We start from the raw sequence: 19,151 nt of genomic DNA, 5'->3' as shown, positions 1-19,151 counted from the left end.
CACCATCTTACAGAAAAGGACTGTTTCAGGATTGGATTGTGTCAAATGTGGAAATGAGATGACTTTAAGGGGCAGAAGAGGATTAAAAAACCCCAGGAGATACAGAAAAAAAAAGCAGAAAGAAACTAATAAAACAATGGAGAACCATGTGGGAAAGGGCTGGAAATAAAGTTCTAAAATTGCTCAAAGCCTCCCCACCAATTTCCCCAACTCTGTTCTTTAGAGAATCACTCTTTTATCTTCCTCAAACTGAACTTTTGATTTTACAGTAGAAACTTCTGGAAACTATTTTGCTGATAATATTATTGCAACTATGTTATATATGTTAGGGACACAAGGACAGAGAATCCCATTGAACATATTTTCTTATGAGGTCAGAACTCCCAGAGAGAAAAATCTGCCTCCCATCCCAAGCTGGCTTTAATTCTACAAACTTAGCATGAAAACAATGTGGCTTTAAAAGCTCAACACTTTTGCATTTGGTGGCTAGAACAAGGCAGAACTTACCTCTGTCATGCGGGGCTTTCGGGAGTTGGATGGAACCAGCCTTCCTGCCTCAGGATGTGGAGCTGTGGCCATGGTATATGTCTCTTTGCTCACCTTCTGCTTAGATCTCAGGAGGGACAAAGCAGCTTTAGTGGAAACCCCTGGAAGGTTGGGGTTGTACAAACTTATGCACCAACCAGCGTAAACAGAGGACCTCCTATCTGCATGCTGGATGTGATTTGGCTTAATGTAGTTTAAATAGCACCAACTGACATTAGTGGTCGTGTGGAGGCTGGGGAACTGCAGTACCTTCTTTGAGTCTGTACCTTCTTGCAATTTGGCTGGTCTAGGGGAAGTATCTGACAGAGGCAGAGAACTAGGAGGTGCTAGGGGAGGGAGGTCAGTCTGTTCCTTTGGATCTTCTTTCTTTACACTCAGTGGAGGCAGACATCTTCGGTGAGCTTTGCTAGATGGTTGGGCATATTCTTTCAAAGCTTCTGAGCCTGGGGCTGTCCCATGGGACAATGTGGACTGAGAGAGGGGAGAAAGTTCTTTTGGGTCAGATACATCTGAAGACAAGCAGGACAGTGTTTCTGTCTCCCTCCTGCTTCGGCCTTGGCTTCCCACATGGGGTTTCTCTGTCTTCTTCCTGTCCTCTGTACTGGTTAGCACAACATTACAGGTACTCACAAGCTCCAGTTTTTCATCTGCCTTGGAAGCTTCCTCTTCCTTTACCCGTTTTTGCTGCTGGGTTTCCATGGTAAGTTCAAGACTGCCAGCTGGGGAAAGGACACGCTTGCTTCCACTGGCTGTGGATGAGCACCCCTCCAGGCTGAGGATGCCCTCAGAAGACAGTGCAGTGCCTTTCCTTTCAGGTACTCTCAGATATGGTGTCTGAAAACCTCTGCTTTGTTCTTTGCTTATGCTAGATGGCCCAGGCTCAGCCTCATATACATCAGCCCCACAAACAGTCATGCTTTTGGAGGAGGGTTCCTCATACTTGGTAAGAGCCATGCTTGTTGAGCTACCTGGAGACTGTGTGACCAAGATCTGAGACAAAGTGGTATACATGGCACTCCCATAGGATGGCATGTGGGTTTGGATGCGGACAGGAACAACCAGTGACACCATAGCATCTGGACAGGCAGGCAGGGCCAGTGGTGAGGCTGATGTAGGAGCTGGGGAGGTGGCTTGGGGAGTCACAGGCGGCAGTTGGATGTCACTACTATATTCTGTGCTACTGGAGGGGCCAGGAGGTCCTGTTGCCAGAGGGGGCAGGCTGGTTTTGATTGAGGGCAAGTGGCTTTCTATTTCACCAGGGAGTTGCAGTGCAAACTGGGATTGCAGAGGGAGAAAATATCCAGAGAGGGTTGAGGGGGCAGGGCATGGCATGGGGAGAAAGGAAGGGGGCTGTTGGAAGGGGATATCTGCAGCATGGGGCAAGAGCTGGGGGAGATGGAGCTGGCTGGGGTGTAGCACAGTAGGCTGTAGAGGAAGTGGTGGGGCTTGGAACAATGAAGGTGGGAGTGGGGGCACAGAATATGGGGAGGAGAGGAGGCCAGCCATTGCCTGCGTGGGGAAGAACTCAGAGGACTGTTCTTGCTCCTGGGGCAAGAGCTGTTGCAAGGAGAAGAGGGAGACTGGAGGGGGCAGTTGGGTGCCAAGAGGTTGGAACACCTGCAGAGCTTCTGTGTAGGGTGGGCTGGACCCCAGTGGAGGTCTGTCCTGCATCTGGCTCTTGCTTCCCGAGAGCCCACCTTGTATAGTGGCCACAGAGATCTGGGCCATGGAACTTTTTGTGGAAGGCTTGCTGGCTGAGGGTTCCTCACTGCTCTCTTGTTTTCCTTTGGGGGTGGCTTCCAGCTCTGCTTCTGGAGGTCTGCTCAGGGAGGCCTGTCTTACCAGAAAGCATTTTCTTCTTTCTGGTGGGGCGGCTGGGGGTGGAGGAGCTGCAGGCACTGCTACAGATGGTCCTGTTGGGGACAAGCTGCCGTAGTCAAAGGATTTGCTTCGGGTCTCAGTCATGTGTGAGGAATGGGGCACATTGGGGCTCTGCTCTGAGGCTGACCTTCTCATCTCTCGGGCATGTGGGTGGTGGCTGGGGACAGTCAGCATGTGGGTGCCCAAGGTTTTGGAGCGTGTGTCTGATAGGGGTCCGGGGGTCTCAGCTTTTCCATGGTCTTCCCTGTCAAATGAAGCTGAGCGGCTGGAGCCACTTAGAGAAATGCTGCTCTCCTGGCTTGGGCTTCGAGACAGAGGCACGGAGGACTCAAAGCTGGACTCCCCTGAGGACTGCGCCATCTCAGCCAGGCGTAGTCTCTTTTTCTTGGGTGGCAGCTTCTCTGCTGGGAGCTGTGCCAGTGTCTGGCTGCGCTGGGGCCACTGGAACTCTTCTGTCTTCTCAGGCTCCTTTGGGGGTGGCTCAGGCTCTGTGTCGGGCCTGTCTGGTTCTTCGGTCACAAGGATCTCTGGAACCTGAATGTTGGGCTGGCGGACCAGCCTCGGCTGCAGAGAGTGAGCGGAGCGTCCGTGCGGGGCAGGTGGCGGGGATGAGAACGGGGCCAGGGGCTTGTCTTCTTCCAGGCTGCCTGGCTGCTCTGGTGGGTCAGACTTCTCAAAGGAGCTGGTGTGCTGGATGACGGAAATTTCTTTGGACATCGTTCTCCTCTCCTTCCCTGGTTCTGACCCAGATCCTGGCTTGGGAGTCCTGGGCTGGAAGCTCGTGGGTCCCTCTAAAGTGGGTACTGATTTGCTTGCTTCTGCTGGTGACTTGGTAGACTCCAGGGGAAGGTTATGGGCTGCGTCTGATGGGCCAGGGCTGCTGAAGCCAGGCGGCTCTTCCTCATCCCCAAGGCTCTTTTCCTTTCGTCTTTTTCTCAGTGGGGTGAGTTCCAATGTGGCCCCCAGTTTATAATGCATCATCTGGGACCAAGGCTCAGGCTCAGCCTGAGTCTTTTCCACTTCATGAGCACCTGCAGGGTGGGCTTTAGTGATCTGGAGCTCAGAGCAGTAGTACTTCTTATGAGCTTCATAATTATCTCTCTTTTTGTACCGAGCACCGCAGATGGTACATTCATAGTTCACGCCTTTCGTTTTCAACCCCTTCTTGGTCTTTTTGGTAAGGTCGCTTTCCTTGGGTTCTGGTTCATCGGACGGCTTGGTGATGGGGTCTTTGCTGCTTGGTCCAGGTTCCTCGGAACTGTACTCAGCTCCCAAAGGTAATTCAATGGCTGGCTGGCGCTTTAGCATCCGTGGGTGGGAGGTAAACACGGGAGTGCTGCGGCTGGGGACCTCGGGGTCAGCAATGTGGTCATCAAAGGAGTAGCTACCGCGGAAGGTGTGGTGGTGGGTGCTGATGGTGCAGGCAGCAGAAGGCATTGAGTGGCTTCTCAGCAGAGGCACGGGGTGCGTGGAGCTGGGTGGGTGCTGGAGGCTCAGCAGTGACTGTTCCTGTTTTGTCTTCTCCCCGTGGGACGATAGTGACTCCCGGTACAGGCTGGATTTTGGGGACTCCACGCTGCTGCGCCTGGTTAGGGAACTCCTCCTGGGCTTCACGCTGTCGATCTCACTGGTATCCACCACAGCCTCATTGATGGTGATGAGCTTGGTGATGTGTTCAATCACCTGTGTCCTGGGCACAGACAAAGGCACCAGGCTGGGCTTGTCTTCAGCAGACAGAGGCAGTAGGGGCTGGGTGGAGGTGGATGCCAGCATGGAGGTCCGCTGCCCAATCCGTCCACACTTGCCGAAGATGATCTCTGCGTAGGACTTGGCATTGGTGTTGGGGGGGCTGACCTGCTGTTCAGCGCTCTCAGAGCGTGAGAAATAACCAGACTCCGTGCTGCCTTTGCTCCCTGGGCTCAGAAATGTCTGCTCCTCGATCAGCTTCTTCCTCTCACTCAGGCGGAGGGCCAGCTTCTGCTTGATGGTGTGTGTGTCTTCCAGTTTATGGCTCAGGGGATGTTCCGATGAGGCTTCTGCAAATGGGGTGGGGTCTTCCAGCGATGGTGCAGTGCTTGACTGGGAGCAGCGTTCCTGGCTGGAACCATGGCTCCCAGAGCTGTACAAACTACTTGAGAGCAGGGGGTGCTTAGATTTGGGGAGAACATCTGTGGAGGGACCTGACGTGGCACCAGTTTCCTCCTCAGAGTCCGTGCTTTCTCCCTCAGTGGGTTCCTCAAACTCTTCCCCAGGGATCCTCTCCATCTCCAGCCCAGGGGGGTACATCTCACTGCTGGAGCCAGAGGCCAGGCCAGCTTTGATTCGGTGGGCATGGGACTTCCTGTGCTTGTAGAGGTTACTTTTGGTCTTGAAGGAGAAGCCACAGGGGCCACAGGGGTAGGGCCTCTCACCTGTGTGTGAGCGAATGTGTTTCTGGAGCACACTGGGCTTGGCGCAGGGCCGGCTGCAGTACTGACATATATACTTGCCCGGCTTCTGCGGTTTCCTCTCTTTTTTGTGTGCCTCTTCTGTGGGCTTCAGGGAGACCTGTGAGGGACGAGGCACAAAGACCTTAGGGATGCCAGGCAGGTCCTCAGGAGGAAGGATAGAAGCATGGGATGGGAGGAGCTGGCTCTGTGGATGCAGCCCCGGGGCCACAAAGGAGCCTGAGGGTCCAGGTCTTGTGGGGTCGACCAGCTGCCACGTGGACCCCTCGAGGAGATGCTCTGGTTTGCTAGGGGACATGAATGCTGGTGTCAGAGGGTGCTGCGGAAGCTTCGGGATGTGGGCTGAGGCCTCGATGGATGGCCTCCGGGGAGGCTTCTGCTGCTGACCCGTTTTCTCCTGAGCGCCTTCCCTAAGAGCCACTGAGGGGCCTGAGAAAGGCTGCGGGGCTAGGAGCTCCTGGCTGGCACCCTCTGAGGAAGCAGTAGTGCTGCTGCCTGGGTATGGAGTGCTGGAAGAAACACTAGTCTGAATGGCCTCTCCTTTGGTCAGCCGCTTCCGGGGACTTCCATCAGCCTTCTTGGTGCCCTTGATGCTTTGGTCAGGATCCATGACCTTTACAAGACTTCAGATGCTACTCAGGGAGTTTGGGGTAGGTCGCATTTATGAATAATCCAAGTGTCCTGAAGTGTCTAGCTTTGGCCACATTGGTCAAGAGCTGTGGAAGCCAACCCCACGGTGGCTTTGGGGCTGGGCTTTTTATCCCCTCAAGTGTCAGTGGCTGCAAGTGGACTCAGAGCAGGTCCCGGGGCCCACACTGTTCATTTTGGTGTGGCATAGCCCTCTACTCTGCAGACAGAAAGCACACTGGCATTTTTCTGCCTGAACGTCTGTCTTGAAAACAGCATGGAAGATGTCAGTATTGCCATTGAGTGGATTTGAGTGACGAGTGGCCCCCACGAGTCCCCTGTGTGCTATATGAACAGCTGGAGGGCAGAGACACCTGTTTCCATGGGTCTGTCATGCCTAGTCCGGGCTGGAGAGATGCCACGATGGATGCTGGAGTGGCCCTCTTCTGCTTTGAATTCTGCACTGGAGATTAACACCTCGGAGGAGAAATCACGGTCTTCTATGAGGGAAACAATACACACAACAGAGGAAAAGGATTTACTGAGGATGTCCACAGGCTGGGCCAGTGGAGTGCAGTTAATGCTGGCTAAGACTTCTTAAAAATTAGAGACATTCAATCAGGATGCAGCACCCCCATCTCCCCACACTCATACTGCACCAATGCCTTCATAGAGCCAGTGTTTGACACTGTCTTGTGAGGTTACTGGGGTCTAGAGGCCTGGGCCCCTATCCCTGCCCTGTGACCCAGTCCCAGTGAGCCTGGCCTTGCTGAGCCTCTGCTGTGGATCTGGAATACAGGTAATAGCAGGTCCTGTCATGACTGCTCCAGTAGCCTGCAGCAGAACACCATTCAGAAACAGATAAAGATGCTACCGAGGGGGGTACGGATGCTGCTGGGGGAGGGGGGGAGACAGAGAATACCTGAGGATGCTGGGATGAGCTTTCCAAGGGATGGCTTGTTAACCAAGAGACTCTCTGGCCCCAGATCTGCATGGTCTTGAGAAATATCACACATCTTTTATCCCCATGCAAATCCCTGTCTTTCGTTTCTGGGCAAAGCAGTAAAGGTAGGGATATAACCCATGGTAACTCACACTGAGCACTGCTGTGACCACCAGATCAACCCAAGGGAACGGGGAATTTTCTAGAGCGTTCCTCCAGCTGTGCGAGCTTTTTTCCTAGACAGTGCTTATAGATGTCCTATAACTTTCTCTGTGGTTCAGGCTGGCCTCAAACTCAGAGATCTACTTACCTCCATCTCCCAAGGGCTGAAATTAAAGGCATGTGCCATCACCGCCCAGAACTTGTAGCATTTTCTTATCCCCAGTGTGCCAAGGAGAAAAATCACAACTCTTTGGTGAAGCCACAATTATTGGTCCCTTTGAGCAGCTGAGCATGAACCCCACTGGGTGGGTTGCTAATCCCCGAGAGTCTTTCCCAGTTCCCAGAGGCTGCCTGCCTTCCTTGGCTTGTGGCTCCTTATGTCTTCAAAGCCACATTGGATGCAATGGAATCATTTCGCACTAACGTCTGTCTTTCCTTCCTCTTGCTTCTCTCTGGATAACCCATCCTAGATCCTTATTGGCCCAGCCACAAAGTCCCTCTTACATGAATGGTGATCTAGTCACAGATGCCAGGCATAAAAACCGGCTGTCTTGTGCCTACCAGAGTCTCACCTTGTATCTGCTCAGGGTATCTGTACAAACTTATTAGCCAAGGAGTTTTCCTTACTGGCGTATGCAAATTCTCCAGAGTGGGGTGTCTACCAGTGTCTTCCTCTATGATCCTAAGTTTCATGGCTATACTTGTATTTATCATCCGACCTATTTGTTCTACCTCATTCTTTTAAGACTCATGTCCTCCCCTCCCCCAGTTGTCTCTATCTCCATGTGGACATTTCTGTGTGTATAAGAAATGACACAAGGATTAACTTATTATTATTACTTTTATTACCGAAAGCCAATTACCCCTTCCTCTCTCTCTTGCTCTCTTGTTCTTCCTCTCTTACCCTCTTCCCTCTCTGTCCCTTCTCTCTCCATCACCCTGCCTTTCCTGCCATGTGCTCATGGGCCTCTACTCCTCTCTCTCTCTCTCTCTCTCTCTCTCTCTCTCTCTCTCTCTCTCTCCCTCCCTCCCTCCCTCTCTCTCTCCCTCCCTCCCTCACTTTCTCCCTCTGTCTCTCTCTCTGTCTGTCTATCTCCACTACCCCCCTTAAATCCCCTCCCCATGCCCTAAATAAACTCTATTCTATACTATACCATCATGTGGCTGGTGTCCCTAGGGGGCGGGATGCCTCAGCATGGGCTTGCAGAGGCACCCCTCTCCCCCATTTCTGTGCCTCCACCACACATACCCCTGGCCTTTTTTTTTTTTTTAATAAAACACACCAGCCAGTAGCTTAAAAGCTCTCATTCTCCAAGTGTCTACAATGGGTCAGGCTGTGCTAAGCTAGTTCATCAGCGGCCTCTAGTGAACATGTCTTTCCAAGAATGGACAGGCCTGGGCCTGCAAATCTTATTTTCAGTGCCTGATCTCAAGCATATCATTTAGCAAAGTGTAAGGTAATTTTTTAAAAAATGATTTATTTATTTTTATTTTACACACATTGGTGTGTTTGCCTGTATGTGTAACTGTAAGGATGTAGGACCCCCTGGAACAGGAATTACAGATAGTTGTGAGCTGCCATGTAGGTGCTGGGTATTGAACCTGGGTCTTCTGGGAGAACGGCCAGCACTCTAAACTGCTAAGCCATCTCTTCAGCCTGTAAGATATTTCTGAAACACTCAGCCGAGAACTTCCTGTGTGCCTCCATGGTCCAGCATCAGCGTGTTGATGCTCACCCTCTTTTACTGAAGGCTTCTTGTTTCAATCAGACAGGGAGGAAACAAGGTGGGAACTGAGTCCCCAGCACAGGCTGATGCCTGGGAGGTCACTGGGTGCTGATTGGGCCAAGCTGTCTGAATCACTTCCTTCATTCTGTCTCCTTTAGAAGTCCCTCCCAGGAGCCACAGACCCTGTTGTTGTACCAGAGGTGTTCCCAGGTGCCAGTCATCAAGTGACCATGGTGAACTGAACATCCCCAGTGCCCCACAAGTAAAGGTCTGGTTTTCACATGCTATGGGTGAGAAAATAGAAGAGATGGGGCTAATGAGAGATCTCCTTCTGTGCGCTTTGGCGGGTAATGTGGGACCTTTATTGCTCCCGTTTCCTCCTGGTTCCCAGTCACTATAAAGTGAGCAGCTTGTTCTATAGTGCCATTCTGCCACAGACCCCAAAGCAATAAGCTGGCCAAGTATGAACTACAGTCCCCTAAACTATAAGCAAAGGACACCTTTTCTTCTTTTAGCCTCACCTCTTTACCTCAGGTGTTTTCTTACAGTAAGGGGAGCTGACTAACCTTTAACGTCAGGGTGGTAGGTCTCTCGGACCATGCTTGCCCCTGTGATGATGTGTGGGGGTCGGGGGGAACTCTTTTATTATCGGGGAGATGCTTAAATCACTTCTCTTGGACCGCTGACCTCAGATTTGTTTCTTTTCTTTTCTTTCCTTAAACAAACAAACAAACAAACAAACAAAAAACTTCTCAAGTAATTCTGCAACCTAGAGAGAAAGCTTTTGATTTCTGAGCACTGGTCAAAAACCACAACCAGTTTGGATACTGTTTGTATAGGAGTTGTGTCTGGTTGGGAACTGTTTTCCTGTTAGACCCAGGGACCAAGGTGACACTATTATTACCAGAGAGGTTGACATGGATGTCTCTGGTGACATCCATGACAAAACCAGGAACAAGGTTCCCAGCCACTATGAAGCAGGTATAAAGTTAGAGCTCCCTGTCCTGCGTAAGTCACCCTGGGGCAGTGGCCCAGTGCTGAAGCCGTGATGGCATGCACTCACTTTATGAATCTGGACTGGGCCCCAAATTCCTGCTCATGTCGGGACTGTCCTGAGTGATTTAAATAAATCAACTCATCTATTCCTTACAACAACCCTGCCACCAGCTGCCTTTGTCATGCCCGTCTTACATATTAGGAAACCGAGGCACAAAATCACAAAGCCAAAATCACAAAGCTGCCAAGTAGCAGAGCCTGCAGCTGAGTCAGGGCTCCCAGGTGCTTTCTGCAGTGTAGACCCAGCAGGGCCTGGGCCACACAGCCTCCCAAACAGGACTCATCTCTGAGCTCAAGCCCTAACTTTGAGGGCAAAGCACACCACTCCCAGCAGCCTTTCTTCCCGCCCTGAGGGCTGGCCTTGTTAAGAACTTCTGTGTGTCTTCTTTTCCCTGGAAAAGTGTCTGCATGCTGATGTCTTGCTCCTGTGATGCTGAAAATGAGCCAGCACTGGGGTTGCAGGTCACATCGGCAGGGGCCCAGGGAAGCCTGGATGCTTGGGGCTAATTCATTTACTAAGTTGCCTATTGCTGTCCGCCTAGTTAGCACACCACCATCCTACTTTGCCATTTATTTATATGTGGCTTCCTGGGACCATCCAAAGTGATGTCTGGACACTGGAGAGAACTCAGTGGGCACCTGTGACTTTAAGCCGACCTACATATCTCCAATGGGCCAGGAAGTGCTACCGAGGAGACCCTGGGGAAGACAGAGCCTGTCAGGAGAGTGGGTCAGACTCGTGCCTTCTGGCCACTGTGCTCTGCCAGTATTACTCCCTGGGACAGATCTGGATTCCACAGGAGCCTGCATGCTTGTTAGCTTCCAGTAGGTCTCCAGCTGTCTCTTGACCACATTTTGTTTAAGTGACATTTGTACAAAGGGCATAGCTATCCACAAGCTACCTAGGTAATTAGGGTTCTTCTGTCTACCATGAAGGGCCCTATATAGAACATGGGACAACAGGGCCAGTGGTAAGATGGCTCAGTGGGTAGGGGTACTTGCTGCAATGCCAGAGTACCTGAGGTCAATTTCTGGAATCTACATGTCAGAAGGAGAGAACCAAGTTTCACAAATTGTCCATGGCACACATGTGCCCACACATATATACACAGTAAGTGTGATGATTTTTTAATTAAGGAAAGGACATGTAGGTGGGTGCACATACACAAAAGCACACACACCCTATAAGTATACTAGAAATGCAGAGATGACTGCTGCTTATTATGCCCACAGTGAACTAGGGTACTGCCCACAGTCTCTCTCTTCATGCCTGGGTGGCAGGTGGACATCACTGTCCTAGCAGTGGCATGTAGTCATGACCGCTATGTAATAACACTCTGTTTCATTTATCTGCTCCACCTCAAGTGTTACATGGACCTCCTCAGTACAGAGCCAGTCCAACTGAAAATGGCCAAAGTCAACTCAAATTGGGAACAAGACCTCAGCACGAAAGCTAAAACTATAAAACTCTTAGAAGAAGAAAACATATAGGAAAAGCTTTGTGATGTTGGAACTAGTAACAATATTTTAAAAATAACACAAAGGAAGAAAAGATTAAACTGAACAGCATTGAGATCAGTAACTCCTATAAGTCAACGGTCAACTCAGAAGAAGAGGGTGAAAAACCTGTAGAATGAGGAAGTATTTGTAGTTGCAGCTCTGACAGAGCTAGTACCGTGCAATAAAGAATGCCTACAATTCAGTAACAACAAAAGCAAGGACTCCTGTTTTTAAAATGGCCAAAGGACTCCAGCAGACATTTCTCTGAAGATCTTCAAATGATCAATAAACACAGGGAAAGATGCCTGACATGGCTGATTGTTAGAGAAAAGGAACTTTTAAGCCCAGAATCCAAACCAATCTCACCCACGTTAGTTAGGATAGCTTCTATCAAGAAAGAAAGGAAGAGTGTGAAATGGCTCAGTAGGTAAAGCACATGCCAAGTTCAGGTCCCTAGCACCCACATAAATAACACGCAGGCAGCAGACCTCAGGAGGTGAAAATAGGAGGCCCCCCAGGACATGCTGACTAGATTAGCTCAATATACAAGCTCTGAGTTCAAGTGGAGATCATGCCTCAGAGTGTGTGTGTGTGTGTGTGTGATCAAGAAAGACATCTGACACCAACCTCAGTCCTCTACATGCACATACACATGTGCCGACATAGATGTGAACATATGTACATGTGTGCTTATGGGCCATATACATAAAAAGAATGCAGAGAAACTTTGATATGGTTACACATTGTTGAGATTGAACAGTGATTCAGTCTGTATAGAAAACAGAGAGGCAAAAGGGTAAGCATTAAGAATCATGGGCTGGTGACATGGCTCAGTGAGTGAAGGCACTTGCTACCAAGTCTGATAACTTAAGTTCAATCTCTAGGATCCACATTATAGAAGAAAAAAAGTAACTCTCACAAGTTGTCCTCTGGTCTTCACATGTGCATGTGTGCATTCAGGTGTGTGTGCATGTGTAGTATGTGTGTGTGCACATGTGTGCACATGCACATGAGTGCACTAGCTATCAATTCAGGCTTCTTCCTTCATTACTCTCTACCTTACTCTTTGAACAGGGGTTCTAGCTGAACCTGGAGAACATTGATTCAGCAAGAGTAGCAGTCAGAGTCCCAGGGACTCTCCTATCTCTGCCTTCCCAGCACTGAAATTACAGGTGCACAACTCATTTTCTAGCTTTTTATGTGGCTGGTGAAAATCCAAACAGAGATCCTCATGCTCATGCAACCATCATATCACCCATCAGGTCATCTCCAGAGTCCCCGAAACAGCAATGCTTTTAATAGGATCAAGAAGGAGCTCATCTCAACAGCCACTCTGCATGTGCCATGAAGTTTTTCTCCTGTGTGACGTGAGATCCAATTTTAGGTTCTACATCTAAGTCTTTAATCCACTTTGAGTTGATTTTTGTAGGTATGGTGTAAGGTAAGGCTTTAGTTTCATTCTTCCACATGTGGATATTCTTGGCATAAATGTATGGGTTTATTTTGAGATCTCTATTCTGTTTCATTGGTCTATATGCCTAATACCATACTGTTTTGATTACTGTAGCTTTGTAACATAATTTACAACCAAGAGTTATAATGTTTCCGGCTTTCTTATTCTTCCTCAGGATTTAGTTTTTCATAGGGATTTTCATTTGTTGTTCCATATATCTTATAAAATTGGATTTTATCTATTTCTGTAAAAAAACATGTTAGCATGTTTATAGAGTCTATACTAAGTCTGTAGATTGCTTAGGACAGTACAGACATTAAACAACATTAATTCTTCCAGCTCATAAACATGAGATGTCTTTCCATTTGGGTCTTCGATTTTTCTTTTTTCTTTTCTTTTTTTTTTCCTTTTCTTTTTTTTTTCGGAGCTGGGGACTGAACCCAGGGCCTTGTGCTTGCTAGGCAAGCGCTCTACGGCTGAGCTAAATCCCCAACCCCGGTCTTCGATTTTTCTTAATCAGCATTTTTTAGCTTTATATAAATCTTTCCTTTCCATGGTTAAGTATTTTACTATTTTGTATACTATTACAAATGATATTGTTTTTCTACTTTACTTTTAAGATAGCTCATTGCCAGTATATAGACAAGTAACTTATGCCTGTGATTTTGTATATTGAAATCTTACTAAATATATCATTTCTAATACTAAAATAATTATTATTATTATAATGGGTACATGCCATGATGCATATATGGTAGCTGGAGGGCAACGTTCTCTTCTCTACTTTTACATGGGCTCTAGGGATAGAACTCAGTTTTTTAGGCTTGGGCCGCAAGCATCTTTACCTCTTAAGCCATCTCACCAGCCCTCTGAGGGCATAGTGTCTGGTCTACCTGAAGTAGAATATTTGCATCTATAAGGGCTATCTTGTCTACCCGAGATTGAATACTGTGTATCTGTGAAGTCTATCTGGTCTACCTGAAGTAAAACCCTGTGTACCTGTTATGTCTATCTGATCTATCTACAGTAAAATACTGTATCTTGAGCTCTATCTTGTCTAGTTGAGGAAGAATACTTTGTATCTGTGAAGTCTGTATGGCTTACAGTACTGTCATTTGTTTTATTTCTCCTGAATTCATATTGGACCCATGATTGAAAGCAGAGCATTACAGCCTGTAAGGAGAAAGTCAACATGTTCCCTCACTATGAAACTACACAGTAAACAGCGGCCTATCTACCAGAAGTCCTAACACGAAACAACCACACTGGCACTCAGAATGGCAAAGCTCTGGGCCAGCACCAACACTTCATTTACTACTTGGTTGACAAAACCTAATGCCAAACACACCTACCTCTGAACCAGAATCTCCATTCCAGGGGATATACCTACAAAACTATATGTATATTCATATGAAAAATAATAACAAAAGTACTCAAAGCAATTTTCTTCAGCAAAAACCTGGGAACAACCTAAATGGCAACAGCAAATCAGATAAATAAATGTTGGTCTCCACCCAGTAATTATTACATAGTAATAGAAAAGAACAAAACAGTTCTAGAAGCATTAAAAACCTAGGTCTTGGAGGCTGGAGAGATAGCTCAGAGGTTAAGCCATTCAGAGCCTGACAGAGATGTGGCCCATATATATACAGCCACCAAAACAAGATAAGATTGATGAAGCTGAAAGGATACATGCAGAAAGGGACTGGATATAGATCTCTCCTGAGAGACACATCCAGAGCATGTCCAATACAGAAGCCAATGCTAGCAGCAAACCACCGACCTGAGAATAAGACCCCCTTGGGGGGAATTAGAGGAAGTATTGAAAGAGTTGAAGGAGCTTGCAACCCCATAAAAACAACAATGCCAACCAACCAGAGCTTCCAGGGACTAAACCACTACTGAAAGACTATACATGGACTGACCCAGGGCTCCAACTGGATATGTAGCAGAGAATAGCCTTGTTGGGGCACCAGTGGAAGGGAAAGCCCTTGGTCTTGCCAAGGTTGGACCCACAGTGCAGGGCAATAAGGGGGATGTATATGGTGAATACCCATATGGGGGAGGGGGAGGGGAGGGAGTGGGGGCTTATGGACAGGAAACCGGGAAGGGGAATAACCTTTGAAATGTAAGTAAAGACATATATAATAAAACATTTAAAAAAATAAGGAGAAAGGAATCTCAAGCAAGGCAAAAGTCAAACTTCACTGTTTAATTAGAACTTTCCAGTAACAGGGCTATTTGTGGTTCTGTGAGTTTTTCTCATAGTAAAGCACTTATAAAAGGCCAAAAAAAAAAAAAAAAATACAGGCTGCTCTTACAGAGCTCATGAGTTCAAATCCCAGAAACCACATAGTAGCTCATAACCATCTATAATCTGATCTGGTGCCCTCTTCTGGTGTGCAGGTATACATATAATCAGAACACTGTATATATACTAAATAAATAACAAAAAACAACTTAGGTTTTCCAGATACAGTAGCAAGTGAAGGAACTTGTACACAATTGACTACCTGCTGTATGACTGCATCTAGAGATATTAAATGAGGTAAAGGGTACTTTATGGTCTTATAAAGCAGACCAGTAGTCCTCTCCCTCTGTAAATGAGAGAGAAGTAGGGGTGGGAGAGAGAAAGAGCGTGAATATTGGGAAGCAGCTTTCTGGGTCGACAGAAATGCTCTACAGTTTGATGTGGTTACATATCTATTATATAGGTCTGTATTATACATGTGTACATGCACAACTACTATTACAGGCTTATGCTTGTGTATGCATATACTTTTGTGTATGTTATGCTTCAACTTTAAAAAGGCATGGGCTTTGCACTTGTAATTGGGAGCTTGTAGGGATTACAAGCATGGCTTTATAGAGATATACACCAGACTCTGAAGAAAAAGTGGGATTGCACCAAGGAGAAAGGGAAGTAGTTGTGGGCGAGGTCAGAAGATGATAAGGTTGACAAGGGTGACAGAAGATGACAAGGTGACTAAGTGTGAGAGAAGATAGGTGGTTCAGTATTGAGCATGTTGGATGCTTGTCCAGTGTTGTGTGTGCATTAGGTGTATAGAGTTCAGGAGTTGGAACACAGGGCCAGGGACACAGATGCACTCAGCTTTCTCTCTGTCTACATAAATGATCTTCCCCCAAATCACACGTTGATGGGGCATTCGAGGCTCAAATCATCATGGTGCAGCCAATGTTCAGAAGCACAAACGCATCAAAGCCTAATCAGAGGGTTCTGCTGTGGATCCAGGGCTGTTAATTTCCCCCATGCACATGCTTTCCAATCCATAGAATTAAGCCATCTCCACTGGTCTCTGACTCTGAATCTGAGGGGAGGTTTGTGTAGACTCTCCCTAAGCATTCACCTAAGTTATGCTATGAACAATGACATTTCCACATTCTCTCTTTGCACCTTACTCTCCTGTCTGCCTTCATGCTTTCATTGTATCTCTAGCTACACCATCCTGTGTCCCTACACCCATGTTTGCTTCCATATTATAACTTAGTCCATAGAATAATTCAATAGGAGAAGCGATTGCACAGCCTGATGATAAATGTGATCAGCTGGTGGGAATGGGCCCAAGTGAAAACAGGGGACTCTGCAGCAATGAAACTTTGTCACAAACATTTACAGTTTTCTTCATTCACTTCTTCAATCTAGAAGCATCATAGTTTTGGATTCTTTTTTTTAAAATATTTTATTTATTTAATGTATATGAGTACACTGTAGCTGTCTTAAGACACACCAGAATCTGTTACAGATGGTTGTGAGCCACCATGTGGTTGCTGGGAACTGTCAGTGCTCTTAACCCCTGAGCCATTTCTCCAGCCCTAGTTTTGGATTCTTTAAAAACGTTTCTGATTTGGTGCTGGACATAAGGCCTGCCCTGGAGAGTGGTTTGTATCCCCACGTCCACTGCCCTGAGACAGTTCCTTTCCCTAGCCAGTGCGTATCAACTGCAAAGAGCTTCTAATTCAATGGTATTTTAGTGGACATTTTTGTTTTTGTTTTATTCTGCTTTGTTCATTCTGCACTTTTTTTGTCTTAAAGACTTTCTAAATGACAAAAATTACAGAATATTGTAAAAATTTTGGTTGACAGATAGAACTCCAAACTTTCCTCCCCTGGAAAGCATAGGAGGCTGTGGGAAACTTTTCTAATTCTCATTTGTAAAACATGTTTTTATTTTCCTACCTAAATTTGACACAGTAAGACTCTTAGCTTCAAAGCTCCATCTTCCAAACTTTTGGAAGTAAGTAATAGTAATAGGATTGGTTAGAGCATCTCATATTACTGACCATAAATTCTTAACAGTTTTTTTTCTTTCTCTTGAATTTTACCAAAATGAATCTAAATGTTCAGTTTTAACAAGTCCTGTCCTGAATCCTGTTCTAGTCTAAAGCCTGTGCATGTTTCTTTAACTTGTAGAACATTTCTTCGGCTATACTTGGCCCTTCTAGCCACTCTTCATCTTTAACCCCTTGTCTGAGGGCTCTCCTCACTGATTGATATGGAATTTAATGAAATTCAGTTCTTAACTCCCCACCACCACCAGAAAAAAAAAAACAAAAAAACAATGGATTTTCTTGGTTTTTACTTCCAGATCACATGGTCTTTACCCACATCCATGTGTCATACAGTTTACCCATTAACTTTTTCTCAGGTATCACATTTTAAAATTTCCACAACTATTTCCTTTTCTCTCATTGTTCTATTTTCACAGAAACCAGTTACTTTAAATTAATAAAGTAAACTTGGGCTAGAGACATGGCTCCATGGTTAAGGATACACACTGTTCTTGCAGAGGACCTGAGTCTGATTCCTAGAACCCCTATCAGACAGCTTCCAGGAGCTCTGACTCCTTTGGATCATGGCCTCTAAGGACACCTGCAGTCACATGCAGCCACAGATATAGACACAGACACATCATTAAAAATAATAAAAATTGTTTAAAATGGAATAAGTGTTCTTTATTGATAAGCACACTAATGTTGATTTAGCTTAGGTGTCTCTGACTTGGAATAGGCTTTTGCTGGTCTTTGCCTCGTGGTCTTCTTTTTTGTGTTATTGGTTCATTGTTTGGTGGTCCTGGTTATGCATCAGGGACTGCATTGGGAAGCTGGTGCTTACATGAGGGTATGGACTTGGACTCTCATAAGAAGGAGCAAAGACAAGGTAAACATTTACTCCTGTCTAATGTGATGGTCAGAGTGCCAGGGCCAGGGCTGGTCTGGAAGCTGAGGAGTGGTGAAGCCATCTTTAAACATTCTCTTCTGTCCCCAACACTGCATGGCTACCCTTTCCCGTCACCACATCCACGTCACAGTCAGAGGCCTGAGGAAGAGTGGGCAGGTTGGGTATTGCAGGTCATCTCAGTTCACACCAGTACAAGGTCATAACTCATTCCCCGGAAGGCTAGGACTATGGTCTTTAGCTGGCTAGCCCCGGGGCCTGCTCAAATCTCTATTACCACAGCAGAAGAGAAGGAAGAGTCTGATGAAATCATCAGCCACATTGGGCTTCCTGTAGCGTTGGCTCTCTTCTCTGACAGGTTAATCCTGGATGGGGTTGGGAAGCCATGTCAGGGATCTTTGTGAGAGTGTGAAGCAAGTTTCTCAGTGAGGTCTGCACATGGGAAGTCAGGCAGGGAGCTCCCACCCCTGTCCAAGAAGAATGTTTCCTGTGGCCAGTATGGTGTGCTTCACGTGAGGATGAGTGGCCTCTACACGCTCTCTGTCCCACACTACCTTCTGGAGTTCGCTAAACCCCATCCCTAGCCTCTCACACTGGTCTTGAGACTTAGCTCCATGGGATATGCCTGTCTCTGCCTACTGCACGCATTAGGGGAGGGGCCTAACCTCCCCTTCTGAAGAGGGAAGAGCATAGCAGCCAGTCCAGTTCTTTGCTTTGTTGGTGTTTGACATGAACTGTGCTTGGCATTTCTGGGATGAAAATCACTTAGATGTCTGGGTTCAGGGCTGTGATGCTTTTGGTTCTGGTTCTATTTATCCACCACATATGTATCCTATTTTCTTAAGACTTCACATATTCATGGCCCATGGAGGGCTTCCTATCTTGTTTTCAAAGCTATTGTGATGTCATTCTTTCAAAAATGCCTTCTCTACTCACCGTGATGCCTCCTAGAGAGAAAGTAGAGCTCCAGCAGTGAGGACACCAAAAGGAAAGACGGCCTCCTAATGGAGAGGCATCATCACGAAACCCTGTAGTGTCTACCTCACGGCACAGCTGATGCTCCCACACCATGGTCCCTGCTCTCCTGGGAGCCTGACAGCTTATGGATCCCATCGGGAGTCAGACTGCCTCTCAGGAGTAGCTCAGGGGAAGGGTTTCCATCCCATGCTCCAGACCCTTTATTACAGTTCCTCATGTTGTGGTGACCCCCCAACCGTAAAGCTATTTTCGTTACTTCATGACTGTAATTTTCCTACTCTTATGAATCTTAATGTAAATATTTTTGGAGACAGAGGTTTGCCAAAGGGGTTACAACCCACAGGCTGAGAACTGCTGCTCTAGAGGCAGTCCAAGCCATACGTGACTCTTCAATTTAGCACTCTGTGAAGCTCATTTTAGGTAGGCTTGATTGAGTCTCAAGGTCTCTTTCAGGGGGCTGTATCTCTAACACCTCTCTCCGTTCTCTCGTCCCTTCTGTGTAAACAGAATTCTCCCAGCATAAACTGATGCTTCTGTTGGCTGATACGCTCTTCATCTCTCCGACACAAATGGCAAGGTCCTCGCCGTCCTTCATATCCACCTGCTAGTTAATCTCACATGTCAGCTTGGCTAG

At 47.1% G+C, this 19,151-nt stretch overlaps 1 protein-coding gene across 6 annotated transcripts in view; it reads right to left on the bottom strand.

Moving 5' to 3' along the window:
* Hivep3 (HIVEP zinc finger 3) overlaps nucleotides 1-19,151 on the bottom strand; it is a 402,531-nt gene that overhangs the window by 33,587 nt on the left and 349,793 nt on the right. For all 6 annotated transcript variants that reach the window (XR_015619738.1, XR_015619739.1, XM_087549278.1 and 3 more), the window contains 1 exon segment: nucleotides 508-6,001. Coding sequence is in view for 4 of the 6 variants with exons in the window: in XM_087549278.1 (XP_087405404.1) it covers nucleotides 508-5,484 (4,977 nt within the window). In the remaining 2 variants the exon portion in view is untranslated.

This window comes from Rattus norvegicus, chromosome 5, assembly GCF_021556685.1.
Source record: "Rattus norvegicus strain SHRSP/BbbUtx chromosome 5, alternate assembly SHRSP_T2T, whole genome shotgun sequence".
In the NCBI taxonomy this organism is placed as follows: Eukaryota; Metazoa; Chordata; class Mammalia; order Rodentia; family Muridae; genus Rattus; species Rattus norvegicus.
This window is presented reverse-complemented; position numbering and strand designations above follow the sequence as displayed.